This window comes from Coffea arabica, chromosome 8c (assembly GCF_036785885.1).
Source record: "Coffea arabica cultivar ET-39 chromosome 8c, Coffea Arabica ET-39 HiFi, whole genome shotgun sequence".
Lineage (NCBI taxonomy): Eukaryota > Viridiplantae > Streptophyta > Magnoliopsida > Gentianales > Rubiaceae > Coffea > Coffea arabica.
The window spans coordinates 41544862-41567607 of NC_092325.1; the positions used below are offsets into that span (position 1 = coordinate 41544862).

At 35.3% G+C, this 22746-nt stretch overlaps 2 protein-coding genes and 1 long non-coding RNA gene across 3 annotated transcripts; 1 reads left to right on the top strand and 2 right to left on the bottom strand.

Annotated features, from left to right (window-relative positions):
* Window positions 1-3507: 3507 nt before the first annotated feature.
* Window positions 3508-4321, top strand: LOC140013283 (uncharacterized). The gene is made up of 3 exons (XR_011820358.1): window positions 3508-3723; window positions 3806-3908; window positions 4051-4321. It is a non-coding gene; the product is annotated as an uncharacterized lncRNA (long non-coding RNA).
* A 6098-nt stretch (window positions 4322-10419) lies between these two features.
* LOC140013581 (receptor-like protein 6) lies at window positions 10420-14702 on the bottom strand. Its single transcript, XM_072062921.1, has 2 exons — window positions 11610-14702; window positions 10420-10630 (listed from the first exon to the last, which is right to left on the bottom strand). Exon 1 carries the CDS (start codon window positions 14700-14702, stop codon window positions 11664-11666), a length of 3039 nt encoding a protein of 1012 aa, XP_071919022.1. The 3' UTR covers window positions 10420-10630; window positions 11610-11663.
* A 2230-nt stretch (window positions 14703-16932) lies between these two features.
* Window positions 16933-21215, bottom strand: LOC140013582 (receptor-like protein 6). The gene is made up of 2 exons (XM_072062922.1): window positions 18123-21215; window positions 16933-17143 (listed from the first exon to the last, which is right to left on the bottom strand). The coding sequence occupies exon 1, from the start codon at window positions 21213-21215 to the stop codon at window positions 18177-18179; it is 3039 nt and encodes a 1012-aa protein (XP_071919023.1). The 3' UTR covers window positions 16933-17143; window positions 18123-18176.
* Between the last annotated feature and the right edge of the window lie 1531 nt (window positions 21216-22746).

Sequence of the window (22746 nt, forward strand, 5' to 3'; positions counted from 1 at the left end):
ATGTAGTAGTGATAATCTAATATTAAGATTCAAGAATTAAATAAATTTTTGAGCTCTTGAATCGAGTTTGAGTTCGTATAGAATCTGAGCTCGAATTTTATTTAAGCCCAAAATTTCGAATAGAGGGGAACATACCTTGAAATGTTTGATTCGTAGTGACACAATTTTAGCATGAGATCTGCGGTATGTATGTAGAATCTCCTTTCCCTTATAACTTAAACTACTTACAAAAATAATGTTCCCTTTTTTTGTTTTTTGGCTTCTTTTTGAGCAATTTGCACACATGGAGCAGTAATCGAACCATGTATTTCACATCTTCATCAGAAATTGTACAGATGATTTACAATGAACTACGATAAGTTTAAAAAGTGATTGCCGGCCTTAGCAACAATTTCACTGAGAACGGTTCTTGCCCCCCTCTCCCTTCCCCATCCTGCCTTACATGCAAAGAAGTTGCCCCGAGCAGGAATTTTGGAGAATAAGCGTCCTGCTTATTCACTTGCATTATTGCCGGCCGCCTTAGGCCCTAAGCAAGAGGCCACCATCATTTTCATTAGCTACTTCATTCATATGCTTCTGTAAATAAGGAACCAGATCCCAAAAGGCCGAAAAGCAACTTCTACTAGGGTTTTCTATAACACTCGGCCTGGATCATACGAAACCATGGAGAACACGTCGTGAATACATATTGATGACCAAAAAAAAAAAAAAAAGGAATGCATACTGGATGGCTTGGGCAGCTGGGAACCCCATGGATCCAGAGGGTGTTGTTTAATTATCAGAATGGTCTTTAGAGTTTCAACGAAAACGCATTTCATTCTCAATCTTTTCAATTTGAAGAATGATGAATAGAGGACAGTTTCAATCTTTTCAACGAAAAATGGGGACATTGCTACTAATGCTTATGATCTTGACCAGGTATAGAAAAAAATCAATTGCCCTTTTTTTTTCTGGTTTTATATGTGTTTGGGACTACATAAGTATTATATACAGTCACAACTTTCTACTTAATTTATACTGCAGCGTGATGTAAACATCATCGCTGATCTTGGTCTTGATGTTCATCGATTCTCAATCGCATGGAGCAGAATATTGCCAAGTTAGTTTCCTGTGTTTATGCACTACACATTTCTACGAGAATTTCTACTTAAAATTACAAGTAAAAAGCTCCCAGGGCACACACACACGTACACATGCACACAAAACATATGTACATCAGAGCTTTTCAGTGAAATGGATTAATCTGGTAGTGGAAAAAGCTAAAATTCATTAAGTTAATGGTGATCGTTACTTGCTAAATGCAGTAGTAATTTCAATTTTAAGGTTTTGATTTCTCACATTCGAACTTCTAACTCTCTCCATGCACTCATTCTTACTACTCGACAGGTGGTCAGTTAAAAGATGGTGTGAATCAAGCTGGAATTGACTACTACAATAATTTCATCAATGCTCTCATAGCAAAAGGTTTAGCTTGGTGTCGCTTCATTTATAATGGCCCTGACTGAATCTTTGATTTTTACAAGATACAATATAGAAAGACAAACATGAATGATAATTAGTTTTCTCCCATTTCCTTGCGTGTTTAAAACTTTCAAATGTAATTGAAAGTTTAACATAATGGAAAACAGCTTCGTATACTAATGAACAACTCATTCTTTATTTAATTTGGTCTCTTTTTTATTTATTCCCCTTCACAGTTAATTGATTTTTTTTGAATTCTTTTTTTTCCCCTTCACTAAATTCAAGTTCCTAAAAGCGCATGATATATATGGTAAATGTGCCTTTTATTCCCATCGCGTAGGAATTGACTACTTTTCATTGGGATGTTCCCCAAGCTCTACAATCTCTATATGGTGGATTCCTGAGTCCCCGAGTAGTGTAAGTAGCCCAATTTCTTGTCTATATTAATTAATTCTTCGATGTTAATTATTATGTAGTCCTAAGGCTTAGGGTATCCTTCCAGTTTTGATTTCCTCATAATTAATTTCTTAAATAGGGAGGATTATCGAAACTATCCTGCTCAAGAATTTTGGCGATCGGGTTAAGTTTTGGATCACACTCAACGAACCATTGTCTTTAACTTACAGGTGGAGACGAAGGAATAGAACCGTATTTGGTGACACACCTCCAACTTCTTTCCCATGCAGCTGCTGTTGACTTGTATAGGCAAAAATATCAGGTCACACCATTGATGTAAGTTGCATGTGTGGTCTTCTACAGGTTTTGAATTGAAAATTTAGCAAACGAGAAGCCTAAAAGGTCCTATTAGGAGGAGAAATTAGTATATTAGCTGATGTTGTTTATTCTGCAGGAACTCCAAGGTGGGATTATAGGAATCACACTCAATAGCCAATGGTTTCTACCATTTAGGGATGGAAATGAAGATGACCTGAAAGCAGCAGAAATACAACTCGATTTCACGTTTGGATGGCAAGGGATATCCTCTTGGCTCTTGATATTGAACATCAGATGGGCTTTACATATTTTAAAAGATGAAACCAATTTACAGTTCGTGCCGATCATCACAGGTTTACGCGTCCAGTCACATTTGGTGACTATCCAGACACCATGAAGGAAAGAGTAGGCGAAAGATTACCAAGTTTTACTCCAGTGGAGGGTAGAAAGCTAGAGCGTTCGTACGACTTTCTTGGTTTGAATTATTATACTGGATCAGTCACCCACTTCCTTGACGAAGGTTATGTACCACCATGTCCAAGCTACGTCACAGATTCTGGAGTTAATGTAACAGGTGAATTCCAATTTATTCTTTAGTAACCGAAAGAACAAAAAATATAAAAAGAACCTACATCATGTATTCATGTGTAGTTTCATAGCCTAAATAGTAGAATTTTATATATATATATATATATATATATATATATATATATATATATATATATATATATATATATATATGATTTGGTGTCCCTCAATTTATATCCTCACTATATTTCGTCTTTGAGATTCCACCCTTTTGAGGGACTAAGGGCATGGTGAAAGTACAAATATATACACATAATACGTTGGCTGATTTTGACATTGAAACATGCAAATGACCTTGTGATTTGGAAATTGCTAAATGTGTCAAAATTAAAAATAGCAGAAATAAAAAAAAAAAAAAGGCTGCGATCACTATATTGGTCTGCGTGTATATTGAATGACATATCATTTCCTGTCTATGGATTAACTTCCTTCTCTTATTTTTCAGAAACTGATAGTGAGGGCAATCCCTTTGGTCGATCTTGGACCGGTAAGTTATGCAATTATCACATAGTCAATGGGTTTCATGCAAAAAATTGTTATATCTTATGATGCTAGATAACTTTTCTACTGTATTTTTTGACAGCCACAATATCTAAATGTTAAAAGCTCACGAATTCGACCCACATGAAAAATTGCTTGCAATGGCCATCCGATTATTATTAGAGATGTAAGCTAACAGCCTTTTTAAATTAGAGTGAACAAAGGAATACTAGCGTGTGTTTTCTTCTCTTAATGAAGTCAATTTTAGAATTTCAACGTGTTTCAGCATATCTTAACTTAGTATAATTTTGTGATTTTGTGATTTTTGAGTTTGATTCTAAATCAAATGATCAATTAACTCTCAAAAAATCTTGTGGGCTGGTGTGTTTTGGCTTCAAGTATATCCTCGTGGAATCGGAGACCTTCTGAACTACACGAAAGTGGTTTATGATAACCCAACAATCTACATCACGGAGAATGGTAATCAACCAAACACTCATCTTATGACTCATGAGGTAATTTATTGATCATGTGTTCATCAATTTCGGTCGTCTGTTTGCAGGTGTATGCGCTAATGACACACTAACCAAAGAGGAGTCCATAAATGATACAGTTCGAATTGATTACACAGAAGACCATTTGTGCTGTGTTCTTCAAGCAATTGAGTAAAGACTTTGGGCTCATGCATGCATGCTAGCTACTAATTCCCTTTACGTTGTTGTCATTGAATTAATTAATTACGTATGTACTAATTATGATAAAATATTTCAGCTTATTGTTAAATTTCCCTTAATTAATTCTTGGCAGTGAATACGACGTGAATTCCAAAAAGCTTCAGCCGAGTGGTACAAAGGAGTGATCAGCAAGGTTCTTATCAGAGAAAACCCATCATCAGTTCATAATCCAGGGGTAGAGGAATAAGGAGCCATCAACTGGTTATGAAGAAATGCTATGCTCTAAAAAGCTACCAATAATAAATTATGCCCCTCGTGCCGTGAAGAAATATCAATGGTTTTCACGGTTTTGAATGTTCTTCTTGTTTATGGTCGCTATCCTTTTGCGGGATCAGGTTTATTGTAGTTTTTGTAACGTACCTTTATGTTGTTCTGGAATAAAGTTTGACTTACCCAAAAATATAAATAATTGGTTTTCAGCTTCGGCAATGCATCGAGTTACTGTGGTTATTGCTATGTGCTACTTTTAGTATGAAACTTATGACATATATTCTTACTAATAACGAGGGGTCCATTACTAAACGCCCTTGGAGTTATATAAAGGGAATTTCATCTCTTTGGTTCCTGGATATTTTCACTAAAATCAATTTCATCCTTTATGGATTATTTTAATCAATTTAGTTCTTGAAGAAGTTCTTTATTTCCAACATAGGAATTTTGACCACATTTTACTCAATCTGCATGAACCTACAAGGGCATAATCGTTACACTTGTCTAATCTTTTGCAATTAACGGACGAAATAGATTAGAAAGATCATCAGAAAACGACAACAAAAACTAACAACTTGTTCCCGGGTTTTAGCTTTCCAATTTCAAGCTTCATCATCTCATTCTCTTCTTCCAACCTTGTAAGTTCAATCTTCATGACATGGTTCTTTTGTTCGACTTCCCTTAGTTCTTTCAAGAATTTTGCCATCAAATTTTTCATCATCTTCGGCATTGGCGGACCATACCACAAAAACTATTTGCAAGTTTTCAGTGACAATAATGAATAGTAATACCCCATTAGGTGTAGAAATTAGATTGCCCATTATTGCAAAGCAAATGAAACTAAATCAGAAATTACTACTAAATATCCATATCCACTTATATTGCCAAAACACAAAAAAAAAAAATCCCCCTCAAATATATTGACAAAATAAAAAAAAACTCATAATTCTTGTAGCCATGGAATCTTCTTTCTGGATTTGAGAATATCCATGAAGTAGCTATTTGACATGATTCATTACAATTACAAGACGCTGTTTTATCTCCATTGTAGTGCTCCACCTTCTCTATCTTCACCCCTGATAATTTTCCACTTTTTTCACCCCCGATGATTTGATTGTTGGCAATTACTCGAACTTGATGCTCCGCATATGCATGTTATTGGAGCTCCATCACGAAGAGAATCGAGAAATTGTGAGGAGCTCTAATGGTTTATAAGACTAGATGCTCGCACCATTATTTTAAACATTAAGCAACTTCCAATGATCTTTCAACTGCAAGCTTTTTTTTTTAAATCTTCAACCACAAGTTGAAATAACCGATGTCCGTAAATATTTGTAATAGCTTATTATCTCGAATTCAACCTCCTAAGGCAATTTTGATGATGATTTTAACCATAATAAGTGCACTTAATCTAAAGGGTTGATCAATTAACCAGTCAAAAAAATGGACTGAATGTGTAAAATTGCATCATAATTGTTCGTGGACTATGTCAAGAATAGGGCCTTTTTTTTGTGGATCATGACAAAGCTTGTGGCAGCGAGTTCTTTTGGGAAGTTTGGAACAGTAAAGGAATATCCAAAAGTTGCAAACTTTTGAGTCTTTTCGTGGCTACTTTTGTTTTTCGTTAGAGAATTACGTGCTGGAGTAGCTTTTAAGTTCCTCGTTGGGTTGCAGTGTGGTTCAAATCTCACCTGTAATAAAAAAAAAATTTAAAAATGGTACCAAAGCATTCCTTTGATTTAGTAAGATTTGTATATTTACTAACCCCTAACACAAGTTTCTTTAGACTACCCCTCCCCTATGGATTAGGATAGAATATATTATACAATTGTTCAAAAAAAAAAAAGCCTCTATTTATGTCCCACACGAGTGTTCCTCGTGGGATTTTGGGCATGAGTAACTGTGTTTTACAACTATTTCTTGCCGCCTAAAAAAATTAAAATGGGAGATCTTGATTTTATCATCTAAAATTACCATTCTATGAAGAATCGTTTAAAGTTGTATGTGGTGATCTACATTACCATATTAACGGCAGATTACATTGTACAAAACAATTGCGACTACTGAATATTGTTCATTTGCGGAGCTATGTGGATGTGAGGAGGGAACTTACCCCTTGAAAATTCTGAAAATTTCTTAAAGAAAATTTTCCTGTCCAAACAATGTCATACTCCAAACTAGTTTTGCCTTTTCCTAATAACAGACATCATTAGCACAAAAGTAGTTTTTTTTAGAACTGTTTTATAAATCCGTATACAATCACACCAACTGATAGACCTTTGCATGAATCGTCCCTTCAAGGGGACGAAATAGTCTGTTTGAATTAGAGCTGCAAAAGAACCGAATCGCTCGAGTCAAAACTAGATTCGAGTTCAATCAATATCGAATTCGAGTTGGACAAATCGAACTCGAGCTCAAAATATTAAGTTTATTAGCTCGCGAGCCGACTCACGAGCTCGAGTATATATATATATATATATATTTATTTATTTATTTTAATAGTAAAATTACATATATATTTCTAATATTTTATTATTTATTAAGAAAAAATATTATTTTATTTATTTTTTTAAAAAATAAAAATAATTATTTTTTATTTTTCAAGCTCGAGCTTGACTCAAAATTGGCAGCTCGTCGAGCTCGAACTCGAGTTTCGAGGTTGATAAAATTAAGTCAAGACTCGGCTTAATTAGTTGAGCTTGACTCAAAATTGGTAGCTCATCAAAGTTGAACTCGAGTTTCGAGGTTGATAAAATTAAGTCAAGCCTTGCCTTGATTAGCCAAAATTCGATTCGAGTCGACTCATCTGCAGCCATAGTTTAAACATACATAATTCAGATATTATTTTCAAAAAATTTTTGTTTTTCAATCATTTTTTTACAGCTCAAATATCCTTTTAAAAAAACTTTTCTAGAAAAACAATCCCAATGAACTCTTTGTTTTCCTATTTAACAAAAGTCAAGTCAAGAAACCAATAAAAGAAGGGGAAAAAAAATAAGCCGTGGCTGTCATCTTCAGGTGCCGTCAAGAAAAAGTTTACAAGTTGCTTCCAGGAGCTTTACTTTCAACAAGGCTCGGTGAAGACTGGACTTTTTTATTGCAAGAGTCCTCCAACATTTATTGCACAGGCTCGAGAATAAATTTCACTCGAATTAATGTCTCTATTCACAAACTTCAGCTTGGAATAAACAATCGAAGCGTGAATGGTTTTCTCTCTTGTTTGTCAAATGTTCATTGGTGAATGCAAATATTCAAGAGCAAACGTGCAAATTCCGGCTATAACGTTCATTGGTGCATGCACGTATTCAGTCATGAATTAATAAGGCCTTTGTCAAACCTTTGATTATTTCTAAGTGCGCGTGCATATGTGTATATTTGTTGGTTTTACACCCAGTGTAGATTTCTTTAATAACGTGTTTAATCATCTAAAAAATCCTTATCTTTCTTTATATTGCTTAATGATGAGGCCTAAACCTACACTCTAAATTTTGACCTAAATCCCTCGTGCACTGCAAGTGTACAGGTCATAGTTAGTAGTACTCAGGAATTAGGATCGATCTCACGAGGAATCACTTGCAACTACCAAGGTTTCTAACTCACTCGATTATCTAAATTTATCAAGAATTTTAACTAATTTAATCATCCAAAATGCAAAAAGTAATATAACGCAAGTTAACAACTTGAAGTAACTCAACAAAAGTGTCCTAGGGTATAGAATCCACTAAATGTACCTAATCATGGATAAATTAACTAAATATCACTCATGATCTTGTCTTGCTATGGATGCATTTCATTCAAACCATTGGCACTCGCTTTTGCGAATGAACCAAACTTAGTCTACACTAGAATTTCCCGAATTTCCCTACTTTCGTGGTGGAATCTCTAGTTTAAACTATATCAAGGACAAGAAATGTCATAAATATCCACCTAAACGTACCTCTACTTTTGTGTGTCTACTCCTTCATTCATTTTTCATTATTGTCAACTATTTTCATATATTAACAACAACTAAAGTGGCTAGTAAATGGTGATCAAGCATTTACAAGTATTAAAGCATGAACAAATGAACTAGCAAGTGCAAGATATAGCAATAATTAACTTTATTCAACTATAGTTAAGGCACAAATAGTTTCATCTATCCCTAGAACAAGAAGATTTAGTTAGACATAGTAAATTTAACAATAAAGCTCATGTCTTCAATGTAACAAAGTATTAGTGAAACAAGTAAAGAGAGTAAAGGAGAAGAAATGCTCATTCAAATGAAGAAACATGATCTTCAAGTTCCATCATTTTCATAGCTATAAAAAATACATGGTTACATAAAGAGTTTTTTAAGTTCTTTAATAGAAATGAAAACTTGATCTAAAATTATCACTAAGTTAAGCTACAGAGAAAAGACAGAAAAGTTCTATATCTTCCCTTCTCTATCCCCTCCTATCTCCCTTCTCTCTTTTTAATAATGTGTTTTTCTACTCGTTTTTTTCTTCTTCTTCCAAAAATGCCCTTCATTGGAATCTCCAATATTCCTTTTTCAAGTGTATAAGATGCTTTGCCAACTTTTCAATCGAAATTTGTTGTGAAACAAGAGTAAAAAAAGTAAGTGTGAAATGTATACAAATTGCTGAGGAAGAGAAATATCCGAACCCTTGGATTCGAGGGGTACCAAGCTAATCCGAGCTCGGATGTAAGGTTTCTTCAATTTTTCACATATATTTGCATGCAAGGTCTGAGGCCTTTGTCGAAGGGATCCAAGCTTGGATCATGGCCTCGGATACAGCCTCTGATTACAGAAGTTTTATCCGAGGTTGGATCCTTGGTTTTCTACTCCAATCCAAGGTCGGATCCAACTCCCCTATTTCCAGTTTCAATTTCCTTCCTTTGTCGTGCAACTTTCTCTTCTGGTCTCACTTATGTGCTATCCTCCAAAGTACACATTGCATCTTCTTCAACTTAAGTGAGTGTTTCATGCTCCAATAACCTACAAAATATCACATATTTATGCATTAATCCACTTATTTTGCACGTTTGGCTCACTAAGTAACACTTGAAGCAATTTTACACCAAAAAGGGCTTAGACGTGGCTATGAACACCTAAAAACACGAAAAGCTTACATGTAATCATATGAAACACATGTAAAATATTCACTTATCACTTAATGATGTTCAGTCATAGTACTGCCTTCAACTGGTTAAAACTGAGTTTGCATGCAATTCGTGTAGTAACCTGCTTGTACTTTTATTCTTCACGTTAACAAAGAGAAGTCGCATTGATTCAAGAGCAGGATTTCCTTTTTCATGAAAGTTATTTGTTTTGGGACAGGGCGCAATTTAGTTGGTAAGTAGATTATTCTTGGTTTGACTCTCAAATCCTCCTGTTTTCTCTTTTTCATTATAAAGCTTAGAGTTTCTCCTTAAATCCCAAAAAAAAAGAAGAATAAAGTTACTTATATCCCCTGCTCATGAGAGGTCTGCATGACGCTGAAGTTATTTTCATATATTTGTTGGGTTTATTATACTTTACACTTTTCTATTATACTTAAATTCTCACTTGGATTCTTGTGTTTCAAAGTGGGATACTTCAATTTTTAAAGTATAAAATCTGTCCCACTCTGATCCCTAGAATATGAAAGGGAGAAAATGAAGTGAAGTGTTCAACTACCCATCCCCAACCCCCTACCCTACTGGAAAATATAAAAAGAAAAAGAAAAGAAAAAGGATCAAATTATTATTTATCCACTGTGGTTTCGCACATAAGTTAGTGTACTAAAATGACGATGTTCACTTAATCCATCTAATCCTCATATGATTTTATACAAAAGCGGCCAACCCTGTTATATTCAATACCTAGTAAGGGTAATATTGAAATTTTAACTAATAACATTGTGGAGACTACGTTTTATTAAAATTTCACTTTACATAAAATTTCAAGTATGTTCGATCACACTTGGGATTTTCGGTGACATGTTTTCTATGCTAATCCAATATCACCTATAATATTGTGCAAAGTGTCCTGTTATTATTTACATTTTAATTTTCTAATAATTCAACTTGGTTTTGTTTAACACAAATGTAAATAATAACAGGACACTTGACACAATATTATAAGTGGCATTGGATTGGCATAGAAAATATGTCACCGAGGATCCCAAGTGGTTCGACAGATATTTTAAAATTTAAAAGTGGCGTCTTGTATTAATAAAAAGGAGAGAGAGAGAGAGAGAGACAGAAAAAAGAGAGCAAGTTGGCGTGCTTTTATTGATAAGAACAGAGTGTTTACACACGGAGGAGGTAGACCACTTCTAAGTACATCAATCAACTATAAAGCCAACAAATCGAACACAAAAGGAAAAACGATATTATACTGTATACTACCAACACACTTAAAACTCTATGCCCCATTCAACAGCAAGCTAGCTCCAATTCTCCTTTATCCTGAGCCATTCCTGCAAGAAACCAGCACGGCTTTAAGATCTCGAGTAAGCCAATATTCAAAATTTTCCCCATTTCGTGAAAGAGCTGTGGATTATGCATATTCATGGACTTCAAATAGTACATCTGCTAGAGCAATTCTCTATCAAAAGGGACTTCAGGAAAATTCTCTTTCCTTTTACTCCAATGGCAACTACACCATCCAAATTCCCTATGTCACCATCCATTTCATGAGAAATGGCCAAATCTTCATGGATTTTAAATACTTTTGAAAGCCATAGGGTTCATATGAATTACTCGTATTTATTTCCTTTATTAAAATTTGAAAAGATGCTTAAAAAAAAACCTTAAAAAGACACATAATGGCCTGACATTGTCAACAAATATCAGCTAGCGTGGAAATTCTACTTCTTTTCCTTAGGAAAGTGTATAGTCATATCTAAAAATGTATGTGAACTTGCTTAATGGCATTTAATCAAATTGACCTCAAAATAACTTCAACAGTTTAGCTTATTGAGTACTTTTACAATATGCATTCCCTATTTCTAGTATCATTGTGTTTGTTTCATAGAGATGGGGAAATAAGAAAAGACAAGAAAGAGTTTAAAAACAAAAAGAATAAATGAGAAGCGATTAAATTTCGCAAAAGGAAATAAGAAAAAAAAAAGAAAATAAGGTTTATCCATTGTCGATTCAAGATGAATTTTCTATTTTTTTCATCAACGTTAGTACTAATATATGTTATATTTCTTGATAACTTTACGTGCGTTCCTCAACATCTTCAAAAATCTAGATGATTGTTTCACATCCTTTTACCAATATTTTGATGAAACAAATAACTTAAACAGTTTTGAGATTAAATTATTTTCAAAATGAAAGAGACATGCAGAATTAATTAGATGATCGGACCAAATTAAACCCTTTTACTAGCTCCAAGTGAGTACTATTATTCTAGTTAAATAAAATTATGGCCAGATGCGGATTGTGCATTACCTGATACGCACATACAGAAAGGCTTTGCTCCATTACTGTAGTTGGATTGGATCTTTAACGAGTTTTCTGTTTTCTCCGTTGATACCTCGCGTCTTCAACAAACTTTACCACCCATTGTGGCTTTCCTGTTGCAAACATTAGCCATCCCAAAGCGAGTCCAAGGACAACTCCAAAACCATATCCTATAATCACCGGTTTCCATGTAAATCCACTGAAGAAATCTGATTGCTCTTCTTCTTGATCTATAGGACGTGGTGGTGGCACCTCAAAATCAGATTCGCTGCACTTCTTTGTTAGTGGGAGTCCACACAGTCCCACGTTCCCCTTGTATGAATCATTGGAAAATGTATTGAATTGGTTACCTTGAGGAATGCGTCCCACAAGATGATTCTGTGAGAGGTTTAAGAATTCAAGCGAGGTCATCATTGTAAGTTGCTGTGGGATCTCTCCATCAATTTGATTGCAAGAGATGTCCAATGATTCAAGGGAACTCAAATTCCCAAAGGAGGAGGGAATATGGCCAGAGAATCTGTTATTGGATAAGTTCAGAACTTTGAGGTCGACCAGGTCACTGATGACGTTGTCAATCTCTCCACTGAATCTGTTGCTTGATAAATCAATGGCTGTGAGAGTTGTTATGATTTGGGGCAATTCCATTGATAGCCCTTTCAAAGATATGCTTAACGAATATCTGTAATCATTGTCATAAAAGATATAGCCAGCGTCCAGGTACATTGCCCTTGATTCAGTTCTGTCTGAATTCATCATTGCTCTCAAGCTTGTTAGAAGCCTGATAGGTACAACACCGGTGAACTCGTTGTTGGATAGATCCATAATTTGCAACTTCTTGAATGGGCTTTTTGTTTTGAAATTATTGTCTATGGTTCCAAAGAATCGATTCGATTTCAGAACCAAAACTTTGAGCTCCTTGAGATTTTCCACCCACGTAGGGAATGTGTCATTTATTCTGTTATTCCCTACATCAAAGACTTCCAGTTTTTCACACTTCACCAAAGATCTTGGCAACTGCCCTTCAAAAAGGTTGCCCTGCAATCCAAGATATCTCAAACCATTTTTCGGTGCAAAGATCATCCCAATGCTTCCTTGAAGGCGATTATTTTTCAGATTGAGCACAGCCAGTCCGCTACTGAAGTTTCCGAAACAAAGTGGAATTTCACCGCTGAATTTGTTTTCAGACATGTCAAGAAAGAAGAGGACTTCTAAATTGCATATTGAAATTGGCAGCGGACCTTGAAGCTGATTTGATCGAACATCCAATACAGTAATACTCTTCCAAGGTGGTATGAAAGGAGTAGATATATCATTATAAGACAGATTTAGGTAAGTTAGTGAATCCCAAGCCATGGAAGTCAACCAACTGGGAATTTGACGAATGTTGTTGCTGGAGAGGTCTAAATATGACAAACTCTTTGAGTTTTGAATGAAACCTGGAAATTCTTTTAACCCACAAGATGATAATCCCAACTGTCCAAGGTTAAGAAGTGAGACATCTTTGTCGATCCTACATACTAATCTATTGGAGGAAAGATAAAGGTAAACAAGGTTTTTCATATTCAAGAACATAATCAAATCAACAATGCCACTTAAATTGTTTGATGAAAGGTCAAGCCATATTAGGTTCCTAAGTGTAGATATTGACTTGGGAATTGAACCTTGTAATTTATTATGATCCAAAAAGACAAAAGTCAATGAAGAATTTCCTGTGAAATCTGGCAATTGTCCAGTGAAATGATTAAACGCAAGATCTAAGAAAATCACTGCTGGAAGGTGAAACAACCATGGTGGAAGTGTGCCATTGAGCAAATTATGGGTTATCTGTAAACTTATGAGTTCTTGGAGCCCAGATGCATTCGCAGGAAGTGGACCAGATAGCAAAGTAAATCTGATGTCTACGTCTACCAGCGCTGTAAGGTTGACAACTGAAGGTGGCAATGGACCAACTAGACTGTTATAAGAAAGTGATAGAGAGGTTAGTTTTTGGAGATTGTTGAAAGAATCTGGAATTGGACCTTGAAATCCATTGCCTGAAAGGTCTAATGTCTTCAACGACACAAAATTTGAAATACTCCTTGGGATTTGTCCCACAAATTTGTTGGAACCCAGTATCAAGTCAGTGAGTTTTGAAAGGTTGCCAATGGATTCGGGTAAAGAACCAGAGAATTGACAGCCAAATAATATCAAGGAGTTTAAGGATTTCAAGCTGCCGATTGAAACAGGAAGTTCACCAAACAAGTTGGTAAAACTGAGATCCAAGACTTCCAAAGAAGATATGCTGGAGTTGAACTTAGGTAAAATACCGGTGAGGTTCTCATTGCTACCTAACACAAGAGCCTGCATGTTCGGTATCTCAAAAACATGATCTGGGAGCTTACCATGCATTCCTGTACTGCTAAGATCTAGATATGTTAAGGATGAAGAAAAATTTAATGGAACCTCAGATGCTATGTGTACAGCAGACAGACAAAGCACACTTATCTTGGTTAAATTTCGTAGAAGCATTTGAAAATCATGTTTTTGAAGTCTTAAAATTGCGGAGCTTGGGGGATGTAGAGAGAAATCAAGCAAAACTAACTTTGACAAGTGAGCTATTTCTGCTGCAATTTGGCCGTTGAAATTTGAAGTTGAGAGGTTGAGGTGTGTCAGGTGTGTTAATCCACTGAACTCGCGCAAAATTCGCGATTGCTGGAAATCATTGTATGCCAAGTTTAGTTTCTGGAGTTGAGAAAGGCCGAAGAGGCTACTATTAGGACTGATGACTCCTTCAATTTGGCTGCAGCTGAGGTCTAATTGAATTATATGACCAGTGATCTCATGGCATGTGACTCCATCCCAGGTGCAGCAATCTGTACTCTCGTTCCAAGATGTGATCTTTGGATAAGGATGCTGACCAAAGTAACTACAGTCGGAAGAAAATTCATTGGATGCGCTAATCTTGAATTGCTCCTTAAACTGAAGTAATGCAAGAGCTTCATCATAGTGGCAGAAATGATGCACCGAAAAAGAGGATGCAATTGCAATATGCAGTATGAGAAGGTGAACTGATATTATACAAAGCCAATTTTGCTTCTCCATTTGGGTTTGTTTGATAAAATTTAGAATGGCGAAAATGAGTCTTTTATAGAGCTTGAGTTTCAACTTTCAACCAATTAGTATACGAATTCACTCTTCTGCTTGCAATGACCAAAAATTCTTATCCATCACCTAATTTTGAAAGATATGACACCATGCTCCAAACCCAATTTAGTAATTTACCCCTCAACATGGGAAAATTTGTGGATGGAATATTAACTTGGAAGACTTGACTAAACGAATAGTGGCAAAATTACTTGACTTAAATTTCTTGCAGAGTCTTTGACATGGCTTCCTTCAGGTCTTCCATGACGCATTGGAGGAAGACTTAACATGCTTGCTCCTGTTCTCCATATTAGAGAAATTTATGAGAAGCATATTTTAAAAGCTGAGAAGACATGGGAATAGGGTCTCTAAGTTGAGTTATATCTAATTAAAACAGTTGACGTAATTCTTACAACCTTTTTGCTGTAAACTAGAAAACTGTTGACAAAAAAAATTAAACCAAGTCTTTTTAGAAGTTTTGTTGCTTTAGAATTATATTTTTTATTTGTTAACTAGATTAGAATTGGTGTCAAAGTTAATTTAGGAAATACGTTTGAGTCATGTTTTGGTATTATAATAAGAATAGGATTTGTGGTTATGTTTCTCTATTTAAGGACTTTGAGTTCTAAGTTTGTAGTTGAGGGAAATTAGTGAATTGAAATAGAATATTTTGTTTCCTCCTGTGCTTTTCTTATATTATTGTTTGCAAGATTACTTCCATTGGGTGATTTTTTGTGCTAACAAATGGTATTAAAGCCCTAGATTCAAGAGTTTGATGTTGGGGTATTTGTAGTGTCTGAAGGGTGTGCAGAATTTGTGGTAGAGGAGCATGTGTTATAGAAAGGTATAGAGGTTGTGATAGAGTAATCATATATTGAAGAATTGGACCACAAGGTTGGTTTTGGAGTATTCCATCATTGATTGGAATTAGGGAAAAGCGACCCTCAGAGAGATGGCTGAATGGTTGATAGCTTCAGTCTTGAAAACTGGTATAGTTTTGAACAAAGAATTATCGAGGGTTCGAATCCCTCTCTCTCCTTTTTTGTTCAGTACCAAGTAATTCTATGATACCGGTGGAAATTCGGGTTAAAATTCCCTTTTATGAAAAAGTAGAATAGGAACGGAATAAAAAAGAATAATTGCAAAGTAAAAGAATATGAACAAAGGTCTAAAAAGAGGTATTCTATTAAGATTGTTGGTGTTGTGCAATGATAAAAAAAAAAAAAAAAAAAGGTTCTACCAAATTGTTGATTGTTTACCGTGAAGTTTAATCAAACCTGAAGCCAGGGAGGAAAATTTTTTTGTTAAGGTACGTAAATTGTTTTAAGTTGCCATGGAGAGAGAATTTGTTAATGTTAAAAAATTAAAAAATTTGCATACATTGAGTACTATTGAAGAAAGACGAGAATGGGAGAACATAATGGAGAAATATCTCACAAGGTGTGGAGAAATATTTGTTGGGTTTATTATACTTTACACTTTTCTATTATACTTAAATTCTCACTTGGATTCTTGTGTTTCAAAGTGGGATACTTCAATTTTTAAAGTATAAAATCTGTCCCACTCTGATCCCTAGAATATGAAAGGGAGAAAATGAAGTGAAGTGTTCAACTACCCATCCCCAACCCCCTACCCTACTGGAAAATATAAAAAGAAAAAGAAAAGAAAAAGGATCAAATTATTATTTATCCACTGTGGTTTCGCACATAAGTTAGTGTACTAAAATGACGATGTTCACTTAATCCATCTAATCCTCATATGATTTTATACAAAAGCGGCCAACCCTGTTATATTCAATACCTAGTAAGGGTAATATTGAAATTTTAACTAATAACATTGTGGAGACTACGTTTTATTAAAATTTCACTTTACATAAAATTTCAAGTATGTTCGATCACACTTGGGATTTTCGGTGACATGTTTTCTATGCTAATCCAATATCACCTATAATATTGTGCAAAGTGTCCTGTTATTATTTACATTTTAATTTTCTAATAATTCAACTTGGTTTTGTTTAACACAAATGTAAATAATAACAGGACACTTGACACAATATTATAAGTGGCATTGGATTGGCATAGAAAATATGTCACCGAGGATCCCAAGTGGTTCGACAGATATTTTAAAATTTAAAAGTGGCGTCTTGTATTAATAAAAAGGAGAGAGAGAGAGAGAGAGACAGAAAAAAGAGAGCAAGTTGGCGTGCTTTTATTGATAAGAACAGAGTGTTTACACACGGAGGAGGTAGACCACTTCTAAGTACATCAATCAACTATAAAGCCAACAAATCGAACACAAAAGGAAAAACGATATTATACTGTATACTACCAACACACTTAAAACTCTATGCCCCATTCAACAGCAAGCTAGCTCCAATTCTCCTTTATCCTGAGCCATTCCTGCAAGAAACCAGCACGGCTTTAAGATCTCGAGTAAGCCAATATTCAAAATTTTCCCCATTTCGTGAAAGAGCTGTGGATTATGCATATTCATGGACTTCAAATAGTACATCTGCTAGAGCAATTCTCTATCAAAAGGGACTTCAGGAAAATTCTCTTTCCTTTTACTCCAATGGCAACTACACCATCCAAATTCCCTATGTCACCATCCATTTCATGAGAAATGGCCAAATCTTCATGGATTTTAAATACTTTTGAAAGCCATAGGGTTCATATGAATTACTCGTATTTATTTCCTTTATTAAAATTTGAAAAGATGCTTAAAAAAAAACCTTAAAAAGACACATAATGGCCTGACATTGTCAACAAATATCAGCTAGCGTGGAAATTCTACTTCTTTTCCTTAGGAAAGTGTATAGTCATATCTAAAAATGTATGTGAACTTGCTTAATGGCATTTAATCAAATTGACCTCAAAATAACTTCAACAGTTTAGCTTATTGAGTACTTTTACAATATGCATTCCCTATTTCTAGTATCATTGTGTTTGTTTCATAGAGATGGGGAAATAAGAAAAGACAAGAAAGAGTTTAAAAACAAAAAGAATAAATGAGAAGCGATTAAATTTCGCAAAAGGAAATAAGAAAAAAAAAAGAAAATAAGGTTTATCCATTGTCGATTCAAGATGAATTTTCTATTTTTTTCATCAACGTTAGTACTAATATATGTTATATTTCTTGATAACTTTACGTGCGTTCCTCAACATCTTCAAAAATCTAGATGATTGTTTCACATCCTTTTACCAATATTTTGATGAAACAAATAACTTAAACAGTTTTGAGATTAAATTATTTTCAAAATGAAAGAGACATGCAGAATTAATTAGATGATCGGACCAAATTAAACCCTTTTACTAGCTCCAAGTGAGTACTATTATTCTAGTTAAATAAAATTATGGCCAGATGCGGATTGTGCATTACCTGATACGCACATACAGAAAGGCTTTGCTCCATTACTGTAGTTGGATTGGATCTTTAACGAGTTTTCTGTTTTCTCCGTTGATACCTCGCGTCTTCAACAAACTTTACCACCCATTGTGGCTTTCCTGTTGCAAACATTAGCCATCCCAAAGCGAGTCCAAGGACAACTCCAAAACCATATCCTATAATCACCGGTTTCCATGTAAATCCACTGAAGAAATCTGATTGCTCTTCTTCTTGATCTATAGGACGTGGTGGTGGCACCTCAAAATCAGATTCGCTGCACTTCTTTGTTAGTGGGAGTCCACACAGTCCCACGTTCCCCTTGTATGAATCATTGGAAAATGTATTGAATTGGTTACCTTGAGGAATGCGTCCCACAAGATGATTCTGTGAGAGGTTTAAGAATTCAAGCGAGGTCATCATTGTAAGTTGCTGTGGGATCTCTCCATCAATTTGATTGCAAGAGATGTCCAATGATTCAAGGGAACTCAAATTCCCAAAGGAGGAGGGAATATGGCCAGAGAATCTGTTATTGGATAAGTTCAGAACTTTGAGGTCGACCAGGTCACTGATGACGTTGTCAATCTCTCCACTGAATCTGTTGCTTGATAAATCAATGGCTGTGAGAGTTGTTATGATTTGGGGCAATTCCATTGATAGCCCTTTCAAAGATATGCTTAACGAATATCTGTAATCATTGTCATAAAAGATATAGCCAGCGTCCAGGTACATTGCCCTTGATTCAGTTCTGTCTGAATTCATCATTGCTCTCAAGCTTGTTAGAAGCCTGATAGGTACAACACCGGTGAACTCGTTGTTGGATAGATCCATAATTTGCAACTTCTTGAATGGGCTTTTTGTTTTGAAATTATTGTCTATGGTTCCAAAGAATCGATTCGATTTCAGAACCAAAACTTTGAGCTCCTTGAGATTTTCCACCCACGTAGGGAATGTGTCATTTATTCTGTTATTCCCTACATCAAAGACTTCCAGTTTTTCACACTTCACCAAAGATCTTGGCAACTGCCCTTCAAAAAGGTTGCCCTGCAATCCAAGATATCTCAAACCATTTTTCGGTGCAAAGATCATCCCAATGCTTCCTTGAAGGCGATTATTTTTCAGATTGAGCACAGCCAGTCCGCTACTGAAGTTTCCGAAACAAAGTGGAATTTCACCGCTGAATTTGTTTTCAGACATGTCAAGAAAGAAGAGGACTTCTAAATTGCATATTGAAATTGGCAGCGGACCTTGAAGCTGATTTGATCGAACATCCAATACAGTAATACTCTTCCAAGGTGGTATGAAAGGAGTAGATATATCATTATAAGACAGATTTAGGTAAGTTAGTGAATCCCAAGCCATGGAAGTCAACCAACTGGGAATTTGACGAATGTTGTTGCTGGAGAGGTCTAAATATGACAAACTCTTTGAGTTTTGAATGAAACCTGGAAATTCTTTTAACCCACAAGATGATAATCCCAACTGTCCAAGGTTAAGAAGTGAGACATCTTTGTCGATCCTACATACTAATCTATTGGAGGAAAGATAAAGGTAAACAAGGTTTTTCATATTCAAGAACATAATCAAATCAACAATGCCACTTAAATTGTTTGATGAAAGGTCAAGCCATATTAGGTTCCTAAGTGTAGATATTGACTTGGGAATTGAACCTTGTAATTTATTATGATCCAAAAAGACAAAAGTCAATGAAGAATTTCCTGTGAAATCTGGCAATTGTCCAGTGAAATGATTAAACGCAAGATCTAAGAAAATCACTGCTGGAAGGTGAAACAACCATGGTGGAAGTGTGCCATTGAGCAAATTATGGGTTATCTGTAAACTTATGAGTTCTTGGAGCCCAGATGCATTCGCAGGAAGTGGACCAGATAGCAAAGTAAATCTGATGTCTACGTCTACCAGCGCTGTAAGGTTGACAACTGAAGGTGGCAATGGACCAACTAGACTGTTATAAGAAAGTGATAGAGAGGTTAGTTTTTGGAGATTGTTGAAAGAATCTGGAATTGGACCTTGAAATCCATTGCCTGAAAGGTCTAATGTCTTCAACGACACAAAATTTGAAATACTCCTTGGGATTTGTCCCACAAATTTGTTGGAACCCAGTATCAAGTCAGTGAGTTTTGAAAGGTTGCCAATGGATTCGGGTAAAGAACCAGAGAATTGACAGCCAAATAATATCAAGGAGTTTAAGGATTTCAAGCTGCCGATTGAAACAGGAAGTTCACCAAACAAGTTGGTAAAACTGAGATCCAAGACTTCCAAAGAAGATATGCTGGAGTTGAACTTAGGTAAAATACCGGTGAGGTTCTCATTGCTACCTAACACAAGAGCCTGCATGTTCGGTATCTCAAAAACATGATCTGGGAGCTTACCATGCATTCCTGTACTGCTAAGATCTAGATATGTTAAGGATGAAGAAAAATTTAATGGAACCTCAGATGCTATGTGTACAGCAGACAGACAAAGCACACTTATCTTGGTTAAATTTCGTAGAAGCATTTGAAAATCATGTTTTTGAAGTCTTAAAATTGCGGAGCTTGGGGGATGTAGAGAGAAATCAAGCAAAACTAACTTTGACAAGTGAGCTATTTCTGCTGCAATTTGGCCGTTGAAATTTGAAGTTGAGAGGTTGAGGTGTGTCAGGTGTGTTAATCCACTGAACTCGCGCAAAATTCGCGATTGCTGGAAATCATTGTATGCCAAGTTTAGTTTCTGGAGTTGAGAAAGGCCGAAGAGGCTACTATTAGGACTGATGACTCCTTCAATTTGGCTGCAGCTGAGGTCTAATTGAATTATATGACCAGTGATCTCATGGCATGTGACTCCATCCCAGGTGCAGCAATCTGTACTCTCGTTCCAAGATGTGATCTTTGGATAAGGATGCTGACCAAAGTAACTACAGTCGGAAGAAAATTCATTGGATGCGCTAATCTTGAATTGCTCCTTAAACTGAAGTAATGCAAGAGCTTCATCATAGTGGCAGAAATGATGCACCGAAAAAGAGGATGCAATTGCAATATGCAGTATGAGAAGGTGAACTGATATTATACAAAGCCAATTTTGCTTCTCCATTTGGGTTTGTTTGATAAAATTTAGAATGGCGAAAATGAGTCTTTTATAGAGCTTGAGTTTCAACTTTCAACCAATTAGTATACGAATTCACTCTTCTGCTTGCAATGACCAAAAATTCTTATCCATCACCTAATTTTGAAAGATATGACACCATGCTCCAAACCCAATTTAGTAATTTACCCCTCAACATGGGAAAATTTGTGGATGGAATATTAACTTGGAAGACTTGACTAAACGAATAGTGGCAAAATTACTTGACTTAAATTTCTTGCAGAGTCTTTGACATGGCTTCCTTCAGGTCTTCCATGACGCATTGGAGGAAGACTTAACATGCTTGCTCCTGTTCTCCATATTAGAGAAATTTATGAGAAGCATATTTTAAAAGCTGAGAAGACATGGGAATAGGGTCTCTAAGTTGAGTTATATCTAATTAAAACAGTTGACGTAATTCTTACAACCTTTTTGCTGTAAACTAGAAAACTGTTGACAAAAAAAATTAAACCAAGTCTTTTTAGAAGTTTTGTTGCTTTAGAATTATATTTTTTATTTGTTAACTAGATTAGAATTGGTGTCAAAGTTAATTTAGGAAATACGTTTGAGTCATGTTTTGGTATTATAATAAGAATAGGATTTGTGGTTATGTTTCTCTATTTAAGGACTTTGAGTTCTAAGTTTGTAGTTGAGGGAAATTAGTGAATTGAAATAGAATATTTTGTTTCCTCCTGTGCTTTTCTTATATTATTGTTTGCAAGATTACTTCCATTGGGTGATTTTTTGTGCTAACAAATGGTATTAAAGCCCTAGATTCAAGAGTTTGATGTTGGGGTATTTGTAGTGTCTGAAGGGTGTGCAGAATTTGTGGTAGAGGAGCATGTGTTATAGAAAGGTATAGAGGTTGTGATAGAGTAATCATATATTGAAGAATTGGACCACAAGGTTGGTTTTGGAGTATTCCATCATTGATTGGAATTAGGGAAAAGCGACCCTCAGAGAGATGGCTGAATGGTTGATAGCTTCAGTCTTGAAAACTGGTATAGTTTTGAACAAAGAATTATCGAGGGTTCGAATCCCTCTCTCTCCTTTTTTGTTCAGTACCAAGTAATTCTATGATACCGGTGGAAATTCGGGTTAAAATTCCCTTTTATGAAAAAGTAGAATAGGAACGGAATAAAAAAGAATAATTGCAAAGTAAAAGAATATGAACAAAGGTCTAAAAAGAGGTATTCTATTAAGATTGTTGGTGTTGTGCAATGATAAAAAAAAAAAAAAAAAAAGGTTCTACCAAATTGTTGATTGTTTACCGTGAAGTTTAATCAAACCTGAAGCCAGGGAGGAAAATTTTTTTGTTAAGGTACGTAAATTGTTTTAAGTTGCCATGGAGAGAGAATTTGTTAATGTTAAAAAATTAAAAAATTTGCATACATTGAGTACTATTGAAGAAAGACGAGAATGGGAGAACATAATGGAGAAATATCTCACAAGGTGTGGTTTGAGTGACATTCTTAAAGTAAATTCTTTCTACTGTTTACCA